The following is a 21,626-nucleotide window of genomic DNA, read 5'->3' as shown; positions in this document are numbered from 1 at the left end:
GTTTCTATCTTTTATTCGTGATGCAGCTCATTTCCCCATCCACTCACTGCACGTCATTTTACAGCTTTTAAGAAAATATAAAATATCATATACCCACTAGCAATGCATACAGTCAGTCTTGTTAAAATGAGTCAGATCAGATGACGTTATTCTCAGTTATTCCCCATTATTTCTTGCAAAAGTATCCAGTTTTACAGCCAGCACATCAGCATTTAGGGAGATATTTCTCTGCTTCATATGAATGAGTTATTTTCTTGTTTATCTTTCCTCTATTCTTCAAAACTTTTAGACTGACTTTAGTACTTTTGAAGATGTCCCTGGAAGCTGGAGTCGTCTATTGAACTCCAGAACAGGGACAGCACAGACAGTGACTTTACAAATTTCCCTGTACTGCTCCTCTAGCGTACCTCAATCCTGATTAGGAAAGAACACCTGTAGAAGAGAATGGATAGGTTCCATCTCTAGCCGTCTTAATCCTCTGTCAAGGGCATATATTAGTGTCAAGTATGATAGTAATTTTTAGTCTATAAAAACATGAGTTGCCATACTGGGTCAGACCATGGTCCATCTTGCCTAGTATCCTGTCTCTGAAAGTGGTCCATACCAGAGCTTCAGAGAGAGTATACAGAACAGGGCAATTATGAAGTTATCCATCCCTGTCTTCCACTACTGACTTTCTGGTAGTCAGAGGTTTAGGGTCACCTCAAGCATGGGACTGCATCCCTGACCTAGTAGCTATTGATGGTTCTATCTTCCATTAACTTACCTAGGTCTCTTTTGAACCCAGTTATACTATGCACACTTGCCCACCAGGGACTGGATGGAGAACTGTCAACACATTCTATAAGTCAATTTTCTTTACAAAGGAAACAATGACACTGGGGCCTGCAGATTATCTGTTGAGAAGAAAAGTCCAATAATAAATTTGCCCTTAGTGGACCCTCAGCCCTTCATATATTCTTAGTTGTTTATTTAATTAGATTTCAGCCTTATTCAAACTTCACAACCAAAGCTTGCCCATCTTTACCAAAAGGTAAAGTACTACTGAGTACATGCCACCGTAAATCAGCACCTTGGTTGTTTTTTTTTTGTTTGTTTTTTTGTGCAAATGCTTACAGAATACACACCTTGGATTCTGGAGGGAAGAAAGAAAGAAATAACCCACCATTTAAACATGTTTTGTTTCCACACCACGCATGGGACTCATAGCCAGTTGGGCAACAAGCCTTCCTGCAGGTTTCCTTACTCAGTCCCGCAGGTGGAATTTGGTCTCAAGAAGAAGATCTGGAGAGCGGTACATTCTATATAATGAAGTGAGGAAGCTATCATTGGTATTCTTCCTTACACGACATCCTCTTTGGGCTAAGAACCAGGTCATCCACCTTCCTGTGCTGTTGACTTGTATAAGGAAAATGTCGATCCTGCAACAGAGGGATTTGCCTCTTTATTTCACTATCCTAACATGACATTTGTAGCTGTTATTACTGCCATATTAACTCAAGTTTTAGGCCTGATTCTGCAATGCTTACTCACATGTCATTTCTTTGACTTCAGTGGCACTTTGTATATGAGTAAGGGGTGATGGGGTTAGGCCCTTTAATTGCTGCAGGAATGAGATATCTCATCCACTTATGCATTATTAGCATTAATATTTAACAATAATGATTTGCCAAGGTGTTTCTCATTTAAAACATCCTTTCCCCCTCACTATTATTTGAAATAAAATTCTTTAGCATCAAAGAACTGAAATCTAGTTCCTTACCAAGTTCCCAACTGCTCCCTTCTCCAGAAAAAAACAGGGGAGAGCTAAAGAGATGAAAATCTCCATAAGGTGCTCTTCACCGATTGGTAATGATTTCTCCAATGGGGGTTGGGGGAGGAATAACATTCCCCAGAATGAACCACACGCCCTACCTTTAAAATCTTGGGGGATGATTGGGAAGCAAGGACCTGCCCAATAAAGGACTGGTGTCTGTGCTGCCTCTGTGCCACTGGGTCCCCTCACTGTCCGCCAGCACAGAGTCAATAGAATTACCCCAGCTGAGCATTATCAGCTGGAGCTTGCCTGGGCACACCCATAAAAGCAGCTCTCATGCACAGAAGGGAGAGGGTGCAGCAGGAAGCTGGGGCTGTATTAATTACCTTTTTAAAGGAGACTTTCCAATGGCAGAGCTGGAATGACATGCACTCTTGTCTAGTCCTCCCCAAATCCACTCACTGCTTGTTTCCTCTCCATTCACTGATCTACCAAGCTGTAGAAAGCCCTTGGTGCAGCTAGGAGGAAGGCAGGGCTCTGGAGCCCACAGTCTATGTAGAAGGGATATAAGCCATGAGTAAAGGGATCATTCCACCCTCAGATCATGGGAGCATGATCTAGTCCTAAATTATTTCTGCCTTCCTTGAGAATACGCCCTGGTTTGGTGGGATGCTCTTGAAAGCAGAGCAGCTAGTACTAAGGGTGTTTTTAAATCGAAAAACAAAGTGTATTGAAGCACGTGGCTTTTGAGAGGGGAAAACACTGCATAACTTTTACTAACACAAGGAAGGCAGGAAGGGAAGACCCACTGCCCTCTTGATAGTGCCCATTAGCTAGTAAAATGCTCTGGCTGGACAGTCTGCAACCTGTCATGGATGTCAGCCCCTAGACTCAAAGGAGAGTCAAGCAGGGAAGTTCAGCAGTGAAGTGACTGCTTGATTCTCCCTGCACACCGGTGCAAACCAGGAATAACTCCACTGAAGTCAGTAGCCTTACATCAGTGTAAGAGATGGGAGAATCAGGCCCAGGGGGGTGCAGGATGGCTTTATGTTGAAAACAGAGCTGGAATCGTAACCCACCAGGATGCAGTACAATTAATCTAAGACCCAGATGCACCTGAATGCTAATGGGATGCCTTGGCATGAACTGTCCTGCCTTCTGCAGCTTTGGCCCTCCTTCCCTGCCCCACTCTCTCACTGTGGCAGGCCGCAGGAGGGGGGCCTGAGTGTGGGTGAAACACTGAGGCCTGGTCTACACTGCCAGCGAAATTCAGCAGCAGTCGATGGGAGTTATACAAGTGACACAGAGTCGCGTGCGTAACTCCCGCTGACTTCATAACTTCTGTTTAGCACGCCGTCCCCACTGTGCTGCACCGATGGGAAATGCGTACCCGTCGATGCAGCGCTACGCTTTTTGGGGAAGTGGTTTTATTAGATCAACTTCCGGATCGATCAAGTGTATCTTCACTGCTGCTCAATCAAACTGGATAAATCGATCTGAGGGGGGCAAAGGGAACAGAGCCTGAGAGACCAGCAAAGCCACTGAGGTAATTACTCTGACCCAGTGGTGTGACCTGGGGTGGGGGAATCCCTAGCTCCAGGGGGAGAACTGGCTGGGGGGGGGACTGAACAACACCCTTGGGGCCTGTTAAAAGAAACCGCCACTGGGTGGTGTTGGGGATGGGGCCTGCAGCCCCCTGGCCTGTCCCTTCTAGGCATAGCCCATGCCCACTTCCCTGCCGTGTCACTGTCTCCATCAGTTGCTCTGTTCATCACAAAAAAATGGACCTCTCTGCTCCATTTCAGCCATTTGCCTGAATGGCCTAACAAGGGACCCTATCTTGCAGGGGTTACACAGATTACAGTGAGAGTTTCACCTCTGTGAGGAAGGAAAGAGGCCTGCAGGATCTGCGCCTTGGGAGATCCATATGGTTATTACATTTTCTGTGAAATATTTGTGCTATTTCCCTGTTCCCCTCTAACTTCCTAAGGGAGAAGCTGCCCTAGTCTGCACCTTAAATTTGTATTGGGGTTTATTTTGCAGCACTTTAGCAAACATCTTACCTGTATCCTGAAGTCCTCTATTTGCTAGTAAGACAAAACTCTGCTCCTTTAGCTTTGCTTGATAACGAACAGCCTTTAACAGGTGATCACTATAAAGATCCTACTTTATTGTGGTTCTAAGACCTCATGGCCATTGCATAAAATAGGGACCAAAAACTAGCGAGACTATTCTAGTCCCTCATTATGTATTGCCCTATAAAACTTAAATTATCCTGTTGCTTTATAGTCTCTAAGGCATTCCAGTGTCTTATTTGCCTTTTGACTGCAACTGGCCATATGGCTGTAGAGTTAAAGGGAGGGGTTCACAATAATGCCTAAATCCTCTTTTTACTGAGTGAGCAACATGACTGAAGTTTAAACTCCCTTTGCTTTTGGGCTTAAAGCTTATTTAATCAATAGATGATTAGAGACCAATGCTTGCCTCAGAGTAGCTGGGTGAGCTTAAAGAAATTTAAGTGGACAAAAGGCGGGGGGCAGGGGATCAGCATGACACAGTGACAGCTGCAAGCTTGCCCTCCAAGCTAAGCATTCAGTCACCATAGTAAGGTTGGCAAATTCTGCAAGACAGGTCTTTCTACAAAGTCTTATTCTATGTCATCTTTTAAACCACTCTGATGATGCTTAAAATGCTTATCTGTGTCATGTAGGCCTACTCAAAGCAGGATTAGCTGAAATGGTGTTTATGACATCTCCTGCTGCATGGATCTCTGGCTACACCAGTGTTCTACCCATGCTGCTGATAGGTGTGTGTAACAGCTGTAGGAAATTCTATCCAAAATGTCCTAGTGTAAACAATGCCTAAAGCCATGCTTCTGCATCGTAGACATGAAGGCATTAAAGTGGGCACTTGTACACTCATGCATTCAAACTTCATACCCCTGGGACTGGACTGTCTTACAGCAGCCACTGTGGCACAATACCAAAAGGTGCAGAAATAAATGTAAACAAACTGCTCTGAGCTACCCTGCAGAATGAGGCAGTAACAGGGGATGCTAATCAGCTACTGAAAGGAAGAGGGCATGTTTTGCCACAGCTGAAGCATGGCAAGCACTGAGCTGCAAACCTCCCCAGTGAGCAGAAGCTGAGCTGAACACACAGGTAAAAAATCCTGCTCTGAGCAGGTTTAAAGCAAGCCTGAATGCAGCTGAAGAGAATTTGTCTTGGCACTGTCAGGTGAGGAGCAGTGATTAGCTAGGCACTTCAATTAGCAATCTCTTCATCTCTTGCTGGCCTAACTTATTTTTAATAGTACATGGCAAGTGATTATATCTTAAGCTGGTGGCTCTCAACCACTTCTGGGCCAGGACATACCAGGAAAACCCTAACTAGAGTGACACCAGTGCTATGGAAGGGGGTAGACAGTGGAGAAGCTGTACAAGGAAAGTTCATTCCCTCCCTCCTTCCCTGCGCGTACATGCTATAGAGCTTGGCTGCATGGTGCTGCTTGCGGCAGCAGTGTGGGGTGGGAAAGCTTGTGGCCTTGGGGGAATCAAGGGAATGGATAATGCGTTTGATACTATGTAGTGATACAGCTATAGTCCCTTGTGGCAGAGATTTATGGTGGATGTGCAGAGTCCCAGTTGCTACTGTACAACACAAGACAACCTGTGGTCCAGTGGCTAGGGCACTGCTGTGGGACTCTGAAGCCTGGATTCTCTTGCTATCTGGTTGTGTGAGCTTAAGGATATTGAATTGCCTCAGTTTTCCTTCCCATCCTTTGTTTGTCTGGAGTGTAACTTCTTCTGATAGGCTCTGCTGCTATGCATTTGAACAGTGCAAATTGCAATGCAGGCCTTATTTAGGAGTGGGGGCGGTGCTACTAGAATACAAATAATACAACCCCATGATATATAATAGATGCAGTGGTGGCAGGGTGCATCAGTTCTGTTTTAAGCCACTATATTGGAAAAGGGCATTTTTCCTACCCCAAAGCACTTTTTAAGGTCCCTATGCCAATCCTGTTTACTTGCTATGTAGTGGGGGCAGGTGGCTGAATATGCCCTTCATAATCTAGTTGAATCAGGTTCCACTGTTTGCTGCAGCTCTAAAAATTGGAGCTATTACATATTTAAGAATTCTAAATTTACTTTGTCGCTTGGATCACTTGTTACTAATCTCTGCACATGTGATCAAATATCAGTGTGAATAAATCTGACTGAACAAGAATGGATTAATTGTAGCCACAATCTAAGTCCTACATAACAATCTACTAGCTAAAATGTTATCCCCCTCAATTAAAAAACAACAACAATTGAGGCTGTGGACGCATTTACAGTACAGGTTAGATGGAATGTAGACAAAAGCCTAATTCTCCATTGCCCTGCACCTTGTGTAGCTATTTACCTCGGCGCAAAGTAGGTGTATAATGCTACCAAATCTGAATAACGCTTTGCACTTTGATTACACAAGGGACCGGGCAATGAGGAATCAAGACCAAAGACTTCACAGAAGGAGAGATGGATATCTCACTGGAGCCTTTTGCCATGAAACTACAGATTCTAATCAACACAGATCATTAGTGACAAAATGTGCAGGGAAATATGTAAAATGAATTTGGTGTTTGGAGTCAAATCCTTACCAGACCAGCATTTAAATATGAACAGCCCACTTTTATGATACTCCTTCCCCTAAAGATGGTCCCTGAAGCTAAGGGCTGAGGCTCGTAGGCAGCACATGAGAGGCCAGGCTTTCAAAAGTGCTCAGTAATCACAACTGGGGTCAAAAGCTAGCCTTGTTTTCTAAGTACCTAAGTAGCAGATGTTAGCAGCTAAAATCAGAGAGAGAGAGAAAGACATGCCCATGTTTGTCTTCTGTGGGTTGACTTCAGTTTGGAGCCTTTCAGGAGTCCTAGAACTTTGTTTAATGTGATCTATTCAGCGTAATTGTTTAAAGGTCCAGGCAGTAATTATCCATAATTCCCTAGCACGTGATTCACAAGATGACATAAAATTGTATGCCTACATTTTGATGAGCACTAAAATGATACTAACTCAACACAGCACACCTTAAACGGATTAAAAACTAGCTAACTGATAGATCTCAATGTCTTTATAAATGCAGAATCATTATCGAGTGTTTCTAAAAGAGTATTGCAGGGATCAGTTCTTGGCCCTATGATGATTAATATTTTTATTAATGACCTGGAATTAAAAATAAAAATCATTGATCAAGTTTGCAGATGATCCAAAGATTGGGGAAGTGATTAAATAATGAACACTGCTCATTAAGACAAAGCAATTTGGATTGCTTAGTAAGATGGGCATGAACAAACTATATTTTTAGAAACAGGCTGTAAGCCATATTTATATGATGGGGGGGACTTTATCCTAGGAAGCAATGACTCTGAAAAAGATTAGGGGGTCAGGGTGGTTAATTGTCTGAACATGAGCTTCCAGTGTGATGCTGTGGCCAAAAGGGCTAATGCAATCCTTCAATGTATAAATAGGTTATTTTACCTCTGTTTGTGTTGCTTGGTGGGTTTTTTTGTCTGGTTTGGTTTTTTTGGGGGGAGGAAGGGGTAGAGGAAGGGTGAGGTTGCACTGGTGCAATTGCTTCTGAACTACTGTGTCCAGTAATGATGTCAACAATTCAAGAAGGATATTAAATTGGAGAGGGTTCACAGAAGAGCCATGAGACTGATTAGAAAACGTGCCTTATAGTGATAGACCCAAGAAGATCAATCTATTTATTATAACAAAGAAAATTAAGGAGTGACTTGATTAGTCTAGAAGTACATGGGGAACAAATATTGCATAATGGACTCTTCAATCTAGCAGACAAAGGTAGAACAAGATCCAGTGATTGGAAGCTGAAGGTTTTCTGACTAGAAATAAGGCACAAACTAATTAACTGAGGATAATTCTCCATTGGAGAACAACTTACCAAGGGTTGTAGTAGATTCTGCAAAATTGGAAATTTTAAAATCAAGATTGGATGCCTTTCTAAAAGAGATTAGTTCAGGGTAGCCTTACAGCCTGTGTTTATGCAGGAGGTAAGACTAGGCAATCAGTGGTCTCTTCTGGCTTTGTAATCTATGAAAAAATGAGAAATACAAAATTAACTTTGTTTTGTGCCTGATAACCTCAATAGACTAACAATAATGGCCTTAGCCCAAGGAACATCCTGGGACTTAATCAAGGGCTGGATCTAATGGCTCCATCTGAGCTCTTCCTATTTGGTCACCAATCCCCAGGAAGGGTCCTATGTTCTAGCTATTGCCTCACACAACCAAGCACAATAAAACAAAGTCTGACCCCAAAGTAAAGGAAGGCGATGAGTCCCACCCCCATGCTCTATCCACTAGGCCATAAGAGACACATTTCCTATTCCCAGCTCTACCACTGAGCTTAGGGCAAGTCCCCTCCATTTCCTCATCTGTAAAATGGAGACAATGCTGCTTTTGTACTGTGCTTTCAGATCTGATGGCTAGCTGTAAGAGCTAGGTGTCCTTATTTATGCACTCCTCTCTCTTCAACTCCTGAACAACCCCTAAAAAGCTATAACAAACTGGCAGCAGAGAGAGGCATAAAAATAAAAAGACATGAGCCTGCCATCACCCGGACCAAACTACTTGTATACTGTGTCCCTTTCCCCTGCACACAGGTGCTAGGATCCTGGGAGACTGAATGAGGGAAGAAGTAGCTAGCTCCATTCCTCTTTCCTACTGCCAGCCTGCCTGCCTCTGCTCTCTGCCTGTGTGCCCTTAATGCTAGCCCACTAACCTTAGTAGCACCTCCCTTCCCTATCTGCACTATGCTGTGTGTCTTGGGAAGGTGGCGGCAGAGAAAGCGGTTTCAAGCTGCTGAGGAGCCAGCTGTCACAGCATCTTGAAATGGAACCTTCTACAGGAGCAGAATATGACGCTAGCGAGCATCCCTCACCAAGTACCCCTCACTGCCCAATAACCCCTAACCTGTACCCCTACACCCAAAACCAGCTGTGATCTCTTGCTGTGACCCCCAACCTCTTCAGGTTATCTTGAGTCATGGCAAGAAACCAGAACTAACTTTTTGGCCCTATGTGGGAAAAATTACCTCAGTATCTGTGGCATTGGCCAGATATTCCCTACGTGAAGGAGCCAGTCTCCAGAAGAACTTGCTTCTCCATTAGGGCCCAAAATAAATGGTCAGACTTTCAAAAGAGCTCAGCAGTCTTTGAAAACCTGCCTCTGATTGTGGGCTCTGAGCGCTTAAAAACGTAGCATTGAGCTCTCTTGACAATATGGACCAAAAGAGTGAGAGGCCTGCTGCCCACTGTATTCAGTTATACCAAACAAAACTCAAAAGATATTGAGGTGCAACTGCTGCAGTCTATTAAAAAAGAGAATAGTGACCTGTGGTAAAAATATATTGTTGGCTTGTGCTGCTATTAGACTCCTCAGTGTATTATGCTGTGACACCTCTGTAATTCATTTACTCATCTCCTATTCTATAAACATACTGCATAACTGTGTTTATCTTGTGCTCAAATTATGCAGTTTAATCCTGACAATTTACTGTGACTGTGCTATAAAACACAAGAGTGGGTATCATAGCAACTGCACGTCACTTTGTTCTGATTTGTTTCTTGTATGTCTAATCTGCAAAGCAGCACCAGAGAGAGAGAGAGAGAATTAAATGATCCCTGGTATATAAAGGGGTCTGTGGAAACAACCTTTTCCCTTAATACAGAGATCTTTCTAGATATTTAATCATTAACATCTATCCAGCTGAGTCTCTTCTGTGTTTTAAAACCAAGAGGAAGATTGATACTGGCTGTCAAGGAAAGCTGGGGTGGGTCTGACTGAGGCATTTCTTATTTGGGGCACCATCTTATGGTTAGCATGTAAGTACATCCAAATGGTGGCTGTTAGTGTGAGTGACTGTCCCTGCTGTGAGCAGATGATCAGTGGACTTGATTATCCTATACAACTAGGATAAAGGTTAATAAAAAAAAATGTGTTCCTAATCTGCAGTTTGATTCTCTCCTGTTAGTGACTAGCCTTCCCCAGCCTCCTTTGTGCCCCAGTCAGGGAACCCCTGCAGAACTGAGGCTGTGGTAAGTTGTAGCAGGAACCGAATTGGCCTCCAGCCACTCCAGGGTTGGGGAAGAAGCATAAAGCCATTCTTGCCCCCTCTTCCTTGGTTTTGTGCTAATTACAACTTGGCCAGAGTAGAAATTCTGCACCTAGATCTGAGATCCACTGTTATTGTTCTTCTGAAACTCTTCTTCCTCACTGTTCCTTTTGCACCAGCATCCAGGAATCTGTGATTTTAAAATCCTTTATTTACACTGACACTTCAGACTTCTTCCACTGGTTTGAGATTCCCTGTATTTAAAATGGCAAGTACGGTAGAACAGATAGTGCAGACTTGTAAAGTTTCTACAGGTAAAGAGCCAGATACTCAGCTGGTACAAACTGGCACAGTTCCATTGAAGACAACAGCTGCACCAGTTTACACCAGCTGAGTATCTGGCCCTACGTTGTTAACACACTTGTGGCATATTTGGAGCATAAACTGCACAATTAACTCTCTTACTCTTCAAGCCATTCTTGCTTTTCCTTTTTTTTTTTTTTTTTTAATAAGACCTATTTGTCTGGGGAAATCAACCAGTCTCTATCACATCAATTAACCTAACTGATATCGGGTTTATACACTTTAAAAGAAATCTTCCCCACTGGCAAGAGCATATCTTGTCCTATGCCCTGCCAAGACAGTGGAAATCAGCCAGGTTGTACCAGCTCTTCATCCAACTGTTGATTCTGTCTTGGGCAGGGGAAAGGTTTCTCAGTGCTAGGCTCTGCCTGCATCACTCCCTCCTTGAGGATGTCTTACAGTTCTTCTGTATTGTCACGACAGTATTCAAGAAGACAAGGCAAAGAATTGTCAAGACTGAACCAGGAATTCTTACTGGAATAAGGAACATAATATTGTCCCTAAAGCTTCTTTGCCTTTGCCTAGAAACTTCCAGAGCCACCTCCTTCCTGGCTTGCTGTTAATGTTTTAAAGAAACAGTACACTTATTGTCATCCACCCCTTTTTAAATGAGAACTAACATTTTTAGCAAGTTCCAGCTCCACATTCTCCACTGGCCTCATCATTTATCCAGAGCTACTCATCTTCTAATCTTAAGAGTTTTGTCCACTTCAATTGAACTATACCTCTAGCATATGGTTGTCCTGTTGAGAAGAGTTAAAAAGCTTTATTGAGCAGGGCCTCTCTCTCTTCCCTATGGCAGCAAGGCCACCTGATCTAACATCCCACTTTTTTTGTCTCTAAGAACCTTTATTATTCTCAACTACATAGGATATCATGCATAGCTTTAGCCCCAGTGACAACAGCTCATGTTCAATGCTCTTTCTTGGTGGCCAGAGAAGACCTGAAATAGGACGTGAGCTCTCATTAAACCAGGGATTTGTCTTCCACTTTTAGTAGGACTAGTTATCCTGGTTTAAGTTTGATTAAGACTTAGGTTTCATTCTAACAGTTACAGATGGTGAACTTGATTTGGCCAACTTTCAGTCCTGCATCTTTTAAGGAGGGCCGCTTAGGACAAAGATTTGTATAAGGCTGGTGGCATTGTCTATATCTGCTTAGCAGGGCTGCTGACTGCAGAGCTAACAGTGGGATCTTTCTGTTGTAAAATTCTCTGAGCATTTTGTACTGTTCTTTCCCTAAAGTTTTGAATTCAGGCTCCTGTAGTCAGTGACTTCTTTCGAAAGAAAAAATTGTAAAATAGTCACAAGTTATGGGCTGGATATGCTGGTCCATTTAATTATCAGAAAATACACAGATCTCCAACCTGATCCACTTGTATATTGACACTAGTGGCTATTTTAGCTCTAATCTCCATGGTATCTCAAAAACAGCCTCTACATATTGTGACGGGGCCAGCCCTGACAGCTACAGGAGGGTGCTGGAAAGCATATATATCAGCCCCAGGCTTAGCAAATCTTTGTTCCCTGGGTGATCCAGCTATGGCCACTCCAGGGCAATTAGGCCAATCAGGCCAGCTGCGGCCACTCCAGGACAATTAGGCCAATCAGGCCAGCTGGGGCCAATCAAGGAACTTGCCCCAGCAGTTAAAAACCTCCCAGCCAGGCAGATGGGGGTAGCTGAGAGGGAGTTGAGTAGAGCAGCTACAAGATGTAGAGCAGCAGCAGCGGAGACCGGAGGAGAGCTTGAAGGAAAGCCACAAGCCAGGGGGCTACAGAAGAGCGACCCAGGGAAGGTAGTAGCCCCTTGGACTAAGCTGTTTGAGGCTACTCCTTGCAGGGTCCCTGGGTCGGGGCCTGGGGTAGAGGATGGGACTGGGCCTCCCACCTAGCTGCACCACCGGCATAGCCATAAGGAGCGCAGACCCCCAGGGCAAAACAGGCCCACCTTGCCACAATATGCTTCTATGTTATCCTGAGCCTCTAATGTGGTTGATCCCATCACAGAATCACAAGGTCTAATCTATGCCCCACCACCAGTCTCTTGGGAGTGACCCCATTAGTGTGCCAGGCCCTAGCAACCCTCAGAGTTTCATAAGGGCAGGCCCATGGCTTTTAAGGCTCCAAGGCTGTGCCTTCAGCACCAGCATCCCCTGCTTTCTCCATAGCTCCTTGCAGCAAATTCAGCCAAGCCAGACTCTTGCAGGAGGCAAGAGTTTCCCTGAGTGAGTATTTACAGTGACCCAGGCAGCCTTTATAAAACAAGGTAACCATTTATTAGTCACCTGATGCTCCTAATCTGAAAACTGCTAGGTTAGCACAGAGGGGCAGACGTTAAACCATAATCTACCCTGGTCAAACCAGTGCTATGAGGAGCCTCAGCCAACCTGTGATGGACTTGTTGCCTCTCTTTACTTGATGTACCCATTCTGGATGTTATGAGCTCTAGGCTCCTCTGAAAATCAGGCCATTTTTATTTCAGACCCCCAGATTTGAAAACTATAGCCTATAATACCTTGCACTTCTACAGCACCTTTCAGCTGTTGGCTTTGAATCTGTCTCTAAACAACTTAGCCTCTCAAAATGCTCTATGAAGTAGCTGATACGGATCGACTTGGCCACAGGAAACTTTACAAAACTAATGCCTTTTGCAATGAAGGAGGCAGAGTGCCTAGTTGTCCACTACAGAAGAGGCAGCAGAAAGACATTCCACAGAATTATTGCAGACCAGTGATCATTTCATGCAACCATCCCATGCAGCTCCAGAACCTGGCATCTTACTGTAAGTAACTGTCCTCCCTTGGGCCTCTCAGCACATTAGGAAAAAAACAAGCTAAGACTAACAAAGATGTTGTGGATTTCAAGAATCAGGCTCATTTGGACAAGTTGAAGTCATGGAAGCTCTGATAGCAACCAGAGCTGCCACCTGTTTCTTTGCTCCCTATCTTGCCTGGATGGCTGGCTACGGGTCCAGAGAGACAGTCTTCTGAGTGGAAATCTGCTATCCACATTAAAACATGGAATAGCCTGACCACAGTTAAAGAAACACTCATTCTTTGCTAGAGACCTTGCAAGCTCCTGTCCACTGTGTAACATTCCTTTCTTAAGCAAACTAAACTTAGAAGTTACCAGGGCACTCTTCAGCAGCCAGTCCCCTGCATCCCTCTGTCAGAAATGGTTTCTGGAAACGGGGCATGACACCCTCCTGCCAGCAGGCAGGGCATATAATCATACACATCCTGCTGGATGTCTGGCATTTGGTAGTGGTGGTCCCCAAATTTCTGTAGTCCTGTCCCCAAGAAAATGCAGGAATGAACCGAAATGGTTTGGGTCCAAACCACAATTTGCGACGGGTATCAGCAATATACAGCTGGCATATAGGTCTAGTGTTCCTTCACATCAAACACAAATAGCACCATCTTCCCCCCTTTCTCAATGCCTGGCTGAAGCCTGACAAAACTGAGATATTTGTAGTGGCCTCTATCCTATGGGATGCCTAAATACTCTCACCTTTTGCCATCCGACCACTCCCCTTCATGTTGGACTTGACACTGGACTCCAGCTGCCTCTCAGCTGCATGAACTCCAGATCTGATCATTTAAATTAATTATGCATAGGACTTGAGTTGGACTACTCACGCACTTCAGGGTTGGTCCCTGAAACTGTAATGTCTACAAGTATCCAAAAGCACAGGTTGGACAGTGATTGGAAAAACACTAACAGCCTGCCTGGCTGGGATGTTAATTAGAAAGAGTGAGGGCCTGGCTTTTGATTCTGACAACCCCAACAAACCAAAGGGGGGGAGTTCTCATATAACAGGGGACACAAACTTAAAAAACAAAAATCACCCTGTCTGCCGGGAGCCAGGACGTGCCCTCCTAACTCTCTCCATGGGCCTGTCTGCCTGAGGACCTTGTTGCCATGAAAGTGCCAAAGAGCAGCAGCTGCTTCAGGGGCAAATGCAAGAAGAGGATGGTGTAACACACTACCTCCCAGGAAAAGCTGCTTTCTACCCCCTGCCCCCTAATAAGCTATTGTATGATGGGGCTTAAAGTGTAAGGGAGAAAGGAACAGGTAAGTGGCTCACTTCTTTCCTCTGCCTCTGAGCTATACAAACCAACGTCCTCTGCACAGCCGCCGTTGCCCTTTTCCGTGTGTCCCCGTCTCTCCTAGCTGTGACAAGGGGGCAGGGAGGGCGGAGATGGGGGAGCCCCAGTGCTGCCCTGCAGGGTGAGGCCCCCCACATCCTGCCCCCGGGGGGAGCGGAGCGGAGCACCCCTCTCTTTCTGTCCCTCCCGCCTTAGGAGCCCCGCCGGGCAGGGGGCTGGCGGGCGGGCGCGGGGCGCTCCCTGTGGCAGGAGGTGCCCCCCGCGCTGAGGGGGCGGGCGGGGAGCGCTGACGTGCGTCCGTCCGTCCGTCCTTCCTCCCTCCCCCGGGGGGCGCGCGCCCCTCCCGTGGGGCTCGCCGCGTGCGGGGGCCGGCGCTGGGCGCTGTCCGCGGAGGGAGGTGCTGAAGGCCGGGAGGAGGCGGACACCGCTGCTCGCTTCCTCCCTCTCCCGCCGCCTCCCTGCCTGGTGCAGCCATTTTGCGCGGCGGGGGCGGCCGCGGGGAAGCGCGGGGCGGTAGCAGCCGCAGCCGCCGCCGCCATGGTGAAGAGGAAAAGCTCCGAGGGTCCGGAGCAGGAGAGCGGCCGCGGCGTCCCTCTGCCCATCCAGACCTTCCTGTGGCGGCAAACCAGGTGCGAGTGGGGCCGGGGGGAGGGGCGAGCCGGGGCTGGCAGGGGGGGTCCGTAGGGCGCCCCCCTTCCCCCTCAGCTACCGAGGGCCCCTGCCATCCGCCGCCCGGGGCCCCGCGTTGCCAGCGGGACCTTCCGAAGCCGGAGTGCGGCGTCTGGTCAGGATACCGGCCGGGCTGGGAGAGGATTGTGGGTCCCCCCCCAACTTCAAAATCTGGGCTATGTTCGTGCAGTTAGTATTTCTACACACACACACACCCCAAAAAACAAAACAAAACGCCACCCTCTAACTGCCAACCTGTTAGAGTGATGGTGGAGCTTTTGTATTTTTGGTAGGGTCTCCCTTTTGGAAAGGGTTTTAGCTATCTAGCTATCCGTCCCCCACACACCATCTATCTATCTATCCCAACCCTAGAATGCTAAGGCCAATGCCTGAGTCTGAGCAAATACTGTCGTATGAGGCCCCAAACTGCCCCATAGACTTTAGGGCCGGACCATCTAGTGGTCTGACCTCCTGCACCTTCAGGCCCCAGTGGATTCTGGCCCACTCCTGGAATAGGAGTTATTGAAGTCCTCAAATCTAGCTACTTGTGGAGAGGGTGGGTTTTCTAGCTAAAGCTTGTGTGGAAATGGAGGCCCTGAGCCATTCAAACAGTGTGTGACCTGTTTTCCTCTAATTATTAATACACAGCTGAGAGAGAGAAACATGGTTAACACATGGCAAACCAAAGCTATTCAACTCATAATTTCAGTAATATTTAATAAACAGTGAATGTGAATAGAAAATGCATCATTCCAATGAGTTAAAATGGCTGAATTCTATTTCCCTTTAATGGAAGAAAGTCATATTTTTAACTGTCTTATTTGTATATTGGTATTCACTTGACTATGTGAAAACTTTCTGTTATGGAAAAAGTAATAACGTAATGTACAGTGCTTTCAATGGGTGCTATTTGTTACATGGCCTTTTCTAGCCACTTAAGTAACATTGTCACACTGACAAAATAATTAATTTTAAAATGACTCAACAAAAAAAATGCTTAATGTGCCATATATATAGCTACTGTTATGAAAACTAACTCTTGTTTTTGTTGTTTGAGTATTTTAGTGCATTTTTGAGGCCCAAACTGGGAAAACAATATGAAGCTTCCTGTGTGGTATGTGGCTTTTTTTTCTTAAACTCGTCATAGTTATTAGTTTCATGCAGCATTGGTTGAATATGGAAACTTGATAAAAGTTTGAACTCAAAAGGCCAAATAATCTCTGATATAAATCTACTTAAAGCAGTAGTTGCACCAGAGATGGACAAATGTTCCAAATGCCCATGGAAAACAAGTCAAACCAGACATGCAGCCCAAAATGCAGTAAAAACATATTAGTTGAAAAATTGGTCATGTTCAAAGACCATAGTAAAAAATGGGGGAGTGGGGGAGAGGCAATATCTTGTATGCTTAACTTTGTGCGTATAGTGAATTTTTAATGGAAATATTTAAAAGTATGTACACAAATATTTTCAGGAAAAGGGCCTTAACTTTTATTTCTGTAGACCCATATACAGACTATTAACTAAACTGATCAAATCAGAAGATAGAGAACACCATCTTTTAACAGTACAGTCAAATAGAGAAACTGTTGTACATGTAACGGTAACAATTCTATATTATCAGCTGTGTCTTCAAAGAGCTTGGCTTCTGAGATATCTGATTGTTGAAGAAAAATATTCACCATGGTCAAATTAGATGTGTCTGGGACACTTCATGATTCCTTGAACGGTTGTGCACTGCAGTTGAGCTTCCAATGTATTAAACTGAGTCAATTGTCAGGTTTGGGTGTAACTCTCTTTTCTTTTTTTTTTTTTTTTTAAAGAAGTGAATCAGCTATCCTGACACAAATTGAGAGACTAAAGTATTGTGTGTGTGTGTGTATAAGTCTTTATCTGATTCTCTGACTCCTCCTTACAAGATGGAAAACTGGAGCGACCCTGCATGTGTGTGCCACATCTCACTTGGAAGATATAGAACCATTTTTCTTCTATCATGCTGTGAATTCTGTAGTGTTTTATTTTCAAACACTGAAAAAGGAGCACTGAGCAATAAGTCAAAGGAAGTGCTTGGCATGGGGTGAAGGGTGGAGATAGGTAATATAAGCTAATATGGCAGATCTGGATTCCTAAGCACCAAGCCATCGTGATACCATGAACTGCATGTAGCCGGATATGTATAGGAAATATTAGAGCTGGCTGTATTCACCTCCTTCACCAATTTTGGGCCTCATGAATTTGCACTAGTCATGCCTTGACACATCTGCTCTTCCACCTCTGTGGTCTGTTATAGAAAGTCACTATGTATGCCCTACCTAGGCAGACTCCTATCTATGTGAGTTTTCCACTTCTTATCCAACAAGTACTGGTCCAACTGTCATCCTGTTGCTTAAGCCCCCACAATGTTGATGCAAGTTAACTCAGCATTTGTCCTTCCATGAATATATCCAAGTACTTAAAGGGTTAATGATAACTGTATCTTTGTCACATGAACAGCTGAAGAGGTTTCATGTTCCTGAGAATAATTCAGCAACACACTTGTATTCTGTATTTATTGGTAGAATATTTTTCAGATGGCTCTCTTGCAAACACCCATAACAGCAGACATTCACGCAACCTCCTTCCAGCAAATGAATTTGGCATTACAAAAGATTTGTAGCCTTCAGTGCTAAATTTTAGTGTCTCTTATTTCCATATCAGGGTATAAAAGAACTCATTGGTTCTCCTTAGATGCTTCATAATTTTCAACACTCTTAGTTGTCACTCTCTCAAGGGCTAAATTCAGCTTGTCTTACTTATACAAGTAGTCCTATTCACTCCTGTGAATTAGGGAAGCATGCTTTGTCTCTAAATCTTCAGAGGTTAAATAGGTTTATGTTTTCTTTTGCCTCTTCAATTGCTCACACTGTGTATGGTAAATCTTTCTGTACCTCTGAGTGGGTTTGTTGTCCTGTGAAATTTTTCATTCTTCATTATATAGCTTTTATTGCACATGGTGGCGAGTGAGAGTGGTGTATTATTGGTAGATGCATCTGATATTGTCTCTTTTGAATGATCAAAGTATATATATTTTTAAGTTGCTGCCCATTGAGCAGATAGCTTCAGTAAATTATCCACAGGAAACCTCATCTCTTTTTGCAAAGGATCATGCAAATTCAGAGCTTACTAGCCTATAGGAGAAGGTTAGCCTCTTATTTCTCTTTAAGCCTACACGTCTTTAAATTATATATGCTTAATTTCATCTTCTGTCATGCTGTTGAACTATATACTGTTCTAACTGGATTTGCCTTTTTATGGTCCTGCATACATGTTAGTGAAATATTTCTATTTTCATTGGCAATATGGCCCATATCATTGTCGTCATCTTCTTCCAAATCAACAGGCTAAATAACATGGGCCCTCTGTAGTGCGCACTGCCTTTCTTCACTTCAGTATGAGGAACATCACCCTAAGCGTCATAGTGAGCTATGTCTACACTGCAATTAAAAACTCTTGGCTGGCTCATGCCCGCTGACTCAGGCTTGGGTTAAGAGGCTGTTTAATTGCAGTGTAGACATTCAGATTTGGGCTGGAGCCCAGGCTGTAGGACCTTGGGAGATGGGAGGGTCACAGAACTTGGGCTACAGCCTGATCCCAAATGTTTACACCCCAATTACACCGCATAGCCTTTTAGCCTGAGCCCTGTGAGCCCATGTCAGCTGCAGTCTAACTGCAGTGTAGACATATCCTTGATTTGTACGTTTTCCCCAAAACAACCTCTGAACAAACTCACCAAAGTTTTTTCTGCTATTGGGTATAATAAAATCTGAGCATTAAATAATACTTTAGACTTCTTTGCTACCTTCCTGTTGGAGAGTCTGTGTTTTTTAAACTTCACAATGCTCTTCTGTGGAACTATAATTCTATTTGAGGGAGTGGAGATGTTGTGGGAGGGGAGAATGGAGGCATGGAGAGTGGAGTGACTTGTCTATGATCCCTTACCATAGTAAATCAGTAGCAGAGTTAAAATAGAGTCCAGCTCTCCTGATCTCTAGTTCCATACTTCAAACCACTAGGCCATGGTCCATCTCCACATCATTAAACAGAATTTTTTTTAAAATTGCTGTCAAGTGCCAGGAACCTCACATCTTGTGGAACAGCAAGAACATGCTGCTGAAGACTGGTACCACAGTTCAGTATGAGATCACAATGTTATCACATGTGATTTCAGTAGGGGGCTGTAAACTGTGTCTTAAGAATTTAGGCAGCTGCAATTTAGATGCCTGAGTTGGATGAGATTGGGTGGCAGGGGGAGGGCAGGATGATGGTGAAGTATCCCATGCTAGTGTAAATGAGGCAATTACAGCTTTAGGTGTGGGCATGGTGTAAGTAGATGGCATAAGGCCTAAAAGAGCCAAAAGTGCAGGAATGTTGAAAAAAGATCTTAAGCAAAACACATTTTGTGCTTAGTGCCTCTTTGAGTGGGATAGAGGAGGGATTTCAGGGACCTGAACAGGATGGATTGATTTAAATCAAAACAAATTAAATCACCAGTTTTAATCTATTTACATCAGCAAGCAAGAATTCTTGATTTTTTTTTTTTTAAATCCTCAATTTTAATCATGTCTCTGCATTTGTAGTTTCTTTATCTTCCTAAAGAGAGGTTGATTCTCATTGGCTGGTCACCATTAAAAGGTTGATTAGCAATTAAATATAGTCTTTACACTGAATTTGGTGCTTTTTTTGCTAACCAGGAGAACACTCTCTCAATACTCATTTGTTTAAGCAATTATATAGCTTAATTTACATTTAGCTTAGCATTTAAAACTGTTTCTGATAACTACTTCCTTTTGTGTAATTAAGTAGTATCTGTAGTTAGTTCAATTCATTAATGTCCTTCAGGAATTTAGAACTAGTAGATATAATCCTTACATGTAGTTTTTATTCATAGATTGGAAGAGGACAACAAACTTTGCAGCTTGTTCAACTCCCAAGTGATTTCTTAACTTGTGGAGGAACAAGTCATTGAGCTGAGCTAGTTGAATAAACTGACACAAAGAAAATATTCTCTCTGAAATTGCAGAAGAGGCGACTGCTGTCAAAATGTAGTTTGGTGCTTCACCAAACCCTGGTTCCAGGTGCCTAGCCAGTGACTTCCAGTTGTTCATTGGCTTGACTTTCGTGAAAACTTGGGTGCAAACATGTACTGTTTAATATTTTTTGTATTTAACTTAAATGACTTTAGGGTATAATAAGTTTAGGCCTTATCAAAGATTGTCAGTTTCATATTTAATTAGGTTTATTTTTTAAATCTGTTTTTTTTTTTTTAAAATATCAAACAGTTGTTTCTTTCAATTCACCCTGCTCCTGAGGTCCTAGCTCTGCTTTCCCTTTCCCCAACCACTTACTACTGGTAACAGCAACTGCTGCTGAGTCTCTTCCTTCAGGAGGATGCTGGGGCCTTCCTAAAGGGTCCCTCATTTTGGGGAATTCTGTGGAGGGCTCCCGCCCACTTGGTGATCCTGAGAGGTAGGATTGCTGGGTTCATGTGCTCCCAAAGTCCTGGCTGTGTAGTGGTTGGGTGTGTGCTTAGCCAGCACTCTGCCTCCTAGTGCTGTTGGCAACAGGTAAATATTATCTCTGTTTCACTCAGATATGAAAGATCGTTTGACTTGAGTCATGTCATACAGGAAGTCTGTGGCAAAGCCAGGCACCTGTATCAGCCTGTCTGGTATTGTAACAACATGACTAGTCTTGTTCAGACAGAATGTGCATAAACCTCAGGTGTAAGGAGCTAGCTGGCCCCTATAAGGAAGGCTCAAGGGGATGCAAAATACCACAGAGATAAATAACCACCAAACCAGAAGGTCACTAGGGAACAGGGTGAAGAGAGAACACCGGTGACCTGATCAAACCCAGAACAGGTTGTCTGTACATAACAGATGGCCTCAATAGGAAAATCATAGGATAAGTGACCCTATGGGAGCAAAGCACACACCACCCACCTGCAACATTGTCTACGAGTCTGCAGTTGCTATAACTGGTTCATGACATCAGCTTTCAATACTGTTTTCCAGATTGCCACTTTTGCAGATGTTCCCTTCCTTTCTGTAATTCAGGTGGGAGTGGAGCCTTTGTAAATTATCAGTTTGCTGTGAGTAGTTGGTCAGGGTGTTTTTTGAAACTTCTTGTTAAGGCAAAGTTACGATAAAATGTTAACATACTCCATCATACATCACTTATTACCTTTTTCTGCCTCAGGTTAATATTCAAAGAACCTGACTAAAGAGTCTGGCAGGTAAGCCCCTGCTCCTCTGAGTATGTTGAAAAGGGTGACCACATTTCTAAATACCTGTCCTCTTTTTTTGGCACGTCTCTTGTGTACATGCTTAATATGAAAACTTTTCCATTACCAGGACAGTCCATATCTTACTACACCACACTTCCATAGGAGGAGGAGTGACATTTTCCCAGTAATGTAAAATACAAAGTCTAGCTACTAACAATAAAAAAGAAATTAATTGGTTCTGTTTAATATGTAGATCCTCTACTAGAGCATTAAGTAAGGAAATCAGGGGATCTCTAGGATACTGGCATTTTGTCATAAAATGAAGCTTTTTAATTTCTTCCCCAAACTA

At 43.9% G+C, this 21,626-nt stretch overlaps 1 protein-coding gene and 1 long non-coding RNA gene across 4 annotated transcripts in view; one reads left to right on the top strand and one right to left on the bottom strand.

The window, feature by feature from the left end:
* Position 1: 1 nt before the first annotated feature.
* LOC137153420 (uncharacterized) lies at positions 2–7,844 on the bottom strand. The gene is made up of 3 exons (XR_010919797.1): positions 7,702–7,844; positions 2,143–2,307; positions 2–1,421 (listed from the first exon to the last, which is right to left on the bottom strand). It is a non-coding gene; the product is annotated as an uncharacterized lncRNA (long non-coding RNA).
* A 6,921-nt stretch (positions 7,845–14,765) lies between these two features.
* Positions 14,766–21,626, top strand: part of UNC80 (unc-80 homolog, NALCN channel complex subunit) — a 176,444-nt gene continuing 169,583 nt past the window's right edge. For all 3 annotated transcript variants that reach the window (XM_067548743.1, XM_067548741.1, XM_067548742.1), the window contains exons 1-2: positions 14,766–14,972; positions 16,078–16,126. In XM_067548743.1, coding sequence (XP_067404844.1) covers positions 14,881–14,972; positions 16,078–16,126 — 141 coding nt within the window. In that variant the 5' untranslated portion in view covers positions 14,766–14,880. The remainder of the gene's footprint in view (positions 14,973–16,077; positions 16,127–21,626) is intronic.

The sequence above is a fragment of the Emydura macquarii genome, unplaced genomic scaffold, assembly GCF_026122565.2.
Source record: "Emydura macquarii macquarii isolate MOO-44397 ecotype Brisbane River unplaced genomic scaffold, CSIRO-AGI_Emac_v2 contig_1253, whole genome shotgun sequence".
Taxonomy (NCBI): Eukaryota; Metazoa; Chordata; order Testudines; family Chelidae; genus Emydura; species Emydura macquarii.
This window is presented reverse-complemented; position numbering and strand designations above follow the sequence as displayed.